The following is a 7,079-nucleotide window of genomic DNA, read 5'->3' on the forward strand; positions in this document are numbered from 1 at the left end:
CGGCATTCCACAACTGAGCATACATCAATCTCCAATTCTGACATATTTATTTCCTTCACTGTTTTGCCCCCAGAATTGAAACCAGACAAATGGTAACCGAATAAACTAATCTTATTAATCCCTGTTTGATCCTTGAATCTGTTAAACATCGTCATTATGCTCTATGATTATTTACTGCTCACCTTCTACCTATATGTATGGGCTGGTAATTTCCATTTTTGTTTCTGTCTCTGTCTTGACTCTAATCAGCCCCTGGCAACTAAATCCCCCCACCCTCTCTCTTCCTACATGTAATGGCTGAGGAAATTCTGTCTCACTGTATCTGAAGAAGTGTGCATGCACACAAAAGGTTATACCTTGAATAAAACTTTGTTGGTCTGAAAGATGCCACTGGGCTCAAACTTAGTTCTTAAACTGGATTGCTTTAATATTAGCTAGGAATATCTGGGACAACTGCAGGTGATGGATGGAGGAATCCAGTTTATCATGTATGCAGACTGATGATAAACTTTCAGTGCAGAACTCACTACCAATCAATTCAATACAACACATCTAAAGAGAAATTTAACAGGAGATAAATCAGATTTTAATTGCGGTCTGGTGAAAATCAAGCCACCAATAACTTTTCAAGTGAGAAGAAGAAGAAGAAGAGATTGGATTTATACTCCACCCTTCACTTGGAGTCTCAGAGCGGCTTACAAACTCCTTTCCCTTCCCCTCCCCACAACAGACACCCTGTGAGGTGGGTGGGGCTGAGAGAGCTCTGACACAAACTGCTCTTTTTCAAGGACAGCTGTGCCAGAGCTTGTGACTGACCCAAGGTCACATCAGCAGGTGCAAGTGGAGGAGTGGGGAATCAAACCCGGTTCTCCCAGATTAGAGTCCGCGCACTTAACCACGACACCAAACTGAGCTGTTAAACCCATGAAACATTTTGGGTATGAGATTAAAAACAACTTAACGAAGTTCTTGTCTCCTGCAGCCATTAACAAGGAGACGCTGAGATACGGGGGCAGACCTCTACCCTTTTATGTTGCAAGGATCTCAGCTACCAAAACATTGATTCTCCTGTAGTTCCTCATTTCATTTGTAATACTTCTACTAGGGATAGAACAACAGATGAGCTCAAATGCCATCTTAACCAAGGGCTCAGAAGAGAGCAATTCTGCTTAGGTGGACAGAGACACAATCAAAGCTGGCTACCATTTTAAAAGAAAGGGGAGGAGAAGTCCCACTCCGACAATTTGGATATATGTTTGGCTTCGTTGGGAAGAACGTACACAGTACTTCTTAGAATAGAAGCTGACCTTTGGCCAGAGGAAAAAGAGGAGGAATAGTTTATTAAGAGTAAAATAATGTCTACGCATTGGGATGGGGAGAGTTCTTCCAATGGTGAGGAACAAGTAGTAGATATCTGCTCGGACACAATCGTTATTAATATTCACAGGGATTTCCCCCCCCCCCTTTGAAATAATCCATAAAACAGGGGAAAGTAAAATTCCGAACTTTTTTAAGAAAGAAGGAAAGGAACTTATAGGGGTAAGTTTACTGTTTGGTCATTTCCTTCTATATGCACGTACCAGCAAAAACTCGATGGTAAAAACAGCTTCTACCACAGAGCTTTTGCCCAAACACCAGAGTGTCTTTGTGTCACTATGACATCACTTCCTGCATGCGCCATCACTGGTGACATCACAGAGATACTGGGCAGAGGCTTCCCCTGCTGCTGGTAAGCCCTTCCCACCCCCCTGCGATTGGCAAGGGGCACCTAGTCCCCACCCACCACTTCACTGAGGTCTGGAAGGGAAATGAAACGAAAGCCAAGTGGAGCAAATAAAGAAAAAAATATATAAATGTCAGCCTCTGATTGTATCAAATTCAAGAGACATGTTAAAAAACAAAGAGGAACACAGTAGAATACAGCGTGTGCCTTGGGAGACTGTGGCCGGGCCCCAACGGAACTTGTTCTGTGGATTTTTTTAAAATGGACTACTTACCAAACAATGGCTAATCTTGGAATAGTGAACATTAATGCTGGTTCGTAGTCATCAATCATGTCCTGCGTGAGGTATCCAAGCTTTAAAGCTCTAGGCAGAAGAGAACATTGAATCGTTTACTCAAAATGCTACAGAAAAGCTACATCTTCATAAGAAGACTTCATAAGAAGGTGTGCGGTGGCGTGGCGACGTGGCCCGGTGGAGCCAGTGGGACAGAGCCGGAGCTGCGGCTGGCGCGTTGCCGAGCACCGGATGAAGCCCACCGGAAGGAGCCGCGGATTAAGACCTGTTCCGGGCACCAGGAGGTGAAGCGCCGAAGAACCCACCAGGAACTGAACAACAACTGAGCCAGGAACTGAACAACATCTGAGCCCGCTGCCGGGGTGCTGGTAGGTTATCACCCCCCCATACAAAAAAAAAAAGTGGCCCTAGTCAGGTATAAAGTTATATGTAAACCGCTCAGAGACCCTTCGGGGTCAGAGCGGTATATAAGCCGAAAAAAAGAAAAAGGAAAAAAAGACCATGACACAAAGGCATCACATTTACTGCACAAGATTCAGGACAAAAGAATTCATGTCCTGCCATCCCTGAAAAGATGAGTGAAATCTACGAGGAGTCCAAGAACAGCCTTTGTCACACCAGTCCTCTGGCTCCATCCGTTTCCTAACCTACTCCTCTTTTACACACCGGCCTTTGCCAACTCCCATTTTACAAGATGCAGTAAATTACTCAAGACCGCAGACGACAGGCCTCTCCTCTAAATTCACTACCTCCCGTCTCTAGTTCCAGCTCCTGCCAACCTAGCAGTTCGAAAGCAAGAAATTGCAAGCAGATAAATCCAAGTGGGCGTATGTATGGGCAGCTTCTGGCCCTTCTCCTCTCCCTCTCTCAATGTATACAAGTTTGACTTAGGAAGCTTATCACTATTTTTTTTAAAGCTACATTGCAAAACCACCTGGCCTTGATTCACAAGGGAGAACTCACAGTCGAAAGCAAAGAGGCTCCTTGGGATATCAAGAAATGAACGGCATAAGGTCAAGTGAGTCGGGGCAGTGAAAGTTGTGGCGCACTTGATTGTCGAAAACTGCTTACCTCTCTACTGTTTCACAAAAAAGGACGATTACTTCCTGCTGCACGTAGTACTCCTTTGGTGACTTTACAGGAACCATGGCTGACACATAACTACAAAGGACAAAACAGAACATAATATGCATTTCCATCCTTTAACAACGTGATCAAATGGAGCATGTTTTACCATCCTAATGCTGAACGTTCTATTCATTGCACAATTGAGACAGTTTATACTGTCGGTATAACTTTGGCAAGCGTCAGTTGTGAACTATCGGTCGTGAATTCACAGAGAAGTCCAGCAGCACCTTACAGACGAACATCTTTTTGTCGGTCTTTTGTAGGCAGTACGCCAGACTACATGGCTACCCCTCTGGAACTAGGTATCATTAGGGGCGCAAGGCGGCTAGTTTCAGGAAACCTGGTTGCAAACTGACTTGAGTTACAGCAGTGTTGAAAAGTTATGTCCAGTTTACAGCTCAGTAAGGGTCTGTGACTCTTTCTGCACAGGAAACCTACCTTTGACGGTTTGCCTGTGTGGCTGACATGGGGGCTCAAAAAAGCGGGCTTGTTCCACAGGCTGTGCCCCCTGGTGAAAGACGGCTGAGTGTAATGGGAGTTACCTGGCACAGACCTTACTAGGGAAATTTTGTATTCAGCTAAGGGCAGGGTGAAGTGCAGGTGTTTGTCCTGACGTTCCCCTGAGGGTGTTGAGGGACCTGTGAGTGAAACTGCACCAAAGGACAGGGTGCTGTCGCCCTGAGGGAGAATCTGGTAAAACTGTCTCTCTCCCGCTCACGGCTTCCGTTAGTGGAGGAGGGGTCAAACCGTAAATGCCTTCCCATCTTTTTTGCCAATTTCAACTTGCAGACACTTAGCAAATGGTTTTTAGTCACTTGTAAACTGAGCTGCGGTGGCTCAAGTGGTTAAGACGCTGAACTGCAGGCTGTGGAAGGTCAGTAGTTCAGCAGTTCAAGACCCGGGTGCCGCAAGACAGGGTGAGCTCCTGTCTCTGGTTCCAGCTCCTGCCAACCTAGCAGTTCGAAAACAAGAAATTGCAAGTAGATAAATAGGTACCACTTCGGTGGGAAGGTAACAGCGTTCCGTGCACCTCGGTGTTTAGTCATGCCGGCCACATGACCACGGAAACGTCTTCAGACAGCGCTGAACTCTTCGGCTTTGAAACGGAGATGAGCACCGCAACCCTAGTCGGATTCGACTGGCTTTCGAGCAAGGGAACATTTACCTTTACCTTTTAAACTAACCCATGGTACAATCAGGGCTCTCTTTGTAGCAGGAACTCCTTTGCATATTAGGCGACACACCCCCTAATGTAGCCAATCCTCCAAGAGCTTACAGTAGCCTCTGTAAGAAGAGCTCCGTAAGCTCTCGGAGGATTGGCTACATTAGGGGTGTGTCACCTAATATGCAGAGGAGTTCCTGCTATAAAAAGAGCCCTGGAAACTCTCCAGAAGCAATTTCTAAAGCATTGCTATCTGAAAATATTGCCTTGTTTTTTAGCTGCTAATTCTGTAGTTTTCCTGGAGTATTCCCAGGGAAGGCAGAAAGCAGCCAACTTGGAATTCCTCTGTCCAAAGAATATTTCCACTACATGGCTGTAGGTATGTATGAGTCAACTCCCGTCCCTGCCTTTGAAAGTCAATTTTTGCTGGGAAACAGGGGTGAAAATTGAAGGTTGAATTCTGACTACTTCTCCACTGGCGAAATTTTTAGCTGTGCTGCCGAGTCATGTTTAAGTCAGAGGGAACAGGGGCGATCTTGCCCTATTTCCCTCCTCACTGCAGGTGCATCTCCTGTAAATTTTTGACCACACAGGTAACACAATCTTGTGGGGGGGGGGGGCCTCCCAGCCTGCTATGCCAATTAAAAAAGCTGATATAATACAGCAATCATAAGTAACAAAGCAACTTTGTTTGGTGAAGTGGCCAGAGACCAAAATGACAAGAGGTAGTGATAACAAAGAAGGAGGGGGAGGGGGAGAAGGAGATTTGATTTATACCCTGCCCTTCACTCAGAGTGGCTTACAAACTCCTTTCCCTTCCCCTCCCCACAACAGAAACCCTGTGAGGGTAGGTGGGGCTGAGAGAGCTCTCTTGAGAATTATCTTTCAAGGACAGTTCTTGTCATAACTATGGCTTGCTCATCCAGCAGCTGCAAGTGGAGGAGTGGGGAATCAAACCCGGTTCTCCCAGATCAGAGTCCGCGCACTTAACCACTACACCAAACTGGCTCTGAGGAAAACCTGGGGAATTTTTTTTTTTGCTTCAAAAATGCATAACTTTCATGAGAAATGGATTTCAGATACGTTACCTTAGCTCAAACTCTGCAAAAAGGACATCGAACTGCTTCAATGCCTCTTTCATTTTTCCCGTGTAGAGGTTCAGATCCCGAAGGGCCTGGTCACGGATTATGTTCCTGACTTCTTCCAGACTGTGAGTCAGATTTTTGGCCAGCGGTCTCATTGCCATGCTTTCTATTTCACGGTTCATAATGATTGAACCCGCAGCCAAGCACTAGAGAGATTTTAAAAGACATTAGATTTATGCTTTAGAACAGAGCTTTGGGGGAGAGGGGGGGGAGAGGAGGAGGAGGAGGAGGAGAAGAAGAAGAGGAGGAGGAGAAAAAGAAGAAGAGGAGGAGGAGGAGGAGGAGATTGCATTGGATTTATACCCCACCCTTCACTACCGAAAGGTGTCTCAGAGTGGCTTACAAACTCCTTTCCCTTCTACTCCCCACAACGGACAATGGAATAACTTTTTTTTTTTAAGTATGAATATGAAACCTCCTTTTTTCCTGGGAAACTACCACTAGAATCCTTATTGATTTATTAAAAGATTTATATCCCACATTTCCTCACGGTTCAAGGTGACTTACCATAATAGTTAAAGCCTTACAATAAGACTTTAAAATCTCTGCTAAATCCAAAACAACAAACCCCGAATCGCCCCACTTTAAAAGACACTTCCTCTTAAAGACTAACAGGATTTTATTCAACCACCAGCTTTAACTGACTAGGGCTTGTTTCATCATTACGTATCTGGCAAAGCGGACCACAGGCCAAGAAAGTATTAAAGGTGGGTGCTACTACTGTTTCGCTTTAGCTGCAACAGACTAAAACATCAATCTAAAATTATCATTTTAAAAAGTTGTCTACTTTCATGTGCAAAGTCCATATGTTACAGTTACAAAGTTGCAACGCATACACATTTATTTTCCAATAAATTTTCCAATACACATTTTTCCAAGAAAATGTTTCCCTTTATAATGACTTAGTTTGAGGCTTTGAATTTCTGTGTAAACGCATCGTGCAGAAGCTTCCAGAGGGCCTTAATGGTTTTACATGCCATCCTTACATTAAAACAGTAAAAATGTACCTCTGCTCCAAACCAAAGCTGTCCTGCAAGGTTGTCGTGTCTTATTTCCTCTGGAAATTTAACATAGAAGTCACGGTTGGCTCGCTCGTGTGGAATACATTCATCCATTATTTGGTTTATAATGTTTAAAACATTATCCTAGGATAGAAATGCCATAGATTAACATTGAACAAATATTTACACAATAGCATGAATGAGCCTCCCAGAAGAGATCAGGGCCCTGCGGGACGTTATGCAGTTCCACAGGGCCTGCAAGACGGAGCTCTTCCGCCAGGCCTTCAACTAAGGAGCCACCCCCAATAATTGAAAGGGAGAGAGCTCTGTTCTCAGGAGTTACCATCAACAGACCGTGCCTACCGCATAAAGAAACAACAAGGAGCTGATCAACAGGATAGACCAGTGGTGGCGAACCTATAGCACGGGTGCCAGAGGTGGCACTCATAGCCCTCTCTGTGGGCACACATGCCATCGCCCCAGGCAGGCCCAGACCATCATTAAAGTGCCGAATTCTCTGCCAAATAATTTTAAGTAAATGAAAGCATTTGGGATTGCGTTCCTTACTTTGTTTGGATCATCTTAAGTTAATGTATGAGTTGTTTTTTCTAAAGTAAAACCTCAG

The 7,079-nt window shown here is 44.8% G+C and overlaps 1 protein-coding gene across 1 annotated transcript in view; it reads right to left on the reverse strand.

The window, feature by feature from the left end:
* ZFYVE28 (zinc finger, FYVE domain containing 28) overlaps positions 1–6,583 on the reverse strand; it is a 38,140-nt gene extending 31,557 nt beyond the window's left edge. Inside the window, exons 1-4 of the mRNA XM_015417545.1 lie at positions 6,461–6,583; positions 5,397–5,599; positions 3,090–3,179; positions 1,998–2,087 (exon numbers count right to left, since the gene is read on the reverse strand). Coding sequence (XP_015273031.1) covers positions 1,998–2,087; positions 3,090–3,179; positions 5,397–5,599; positions 6,461–6,568 — 491 coding nt within the window. The 5' untranslated portion in view covers positions 6,569–6,583. The remainder of the gene's footprint in view (positions 1–1,997; positions 2,088–3,089; positions 3,180–5,396; positions 5,600–6,460) is intronic.
* Between the last annotated feature and the right edge of the window lie 496 nt (positions 6,584–7,079).

This window comes from Gekko japonicus, unplaced genomic scaffold, assembly GCF_001447785.1.
Source record: "Gekko japonicus isolate JY-2015 unplaced genomic scaffold, Gekko_japonicus_V1.1 scaffold5023, whole genome shotgun sequence".
In the NCBI taxonomy this organism is placed as follows: Eukaryota; Metazoa; Chordata; class Lepidosauria; order Squamata; family Gekkonidae; genus Gekko; species Gekko japonicus.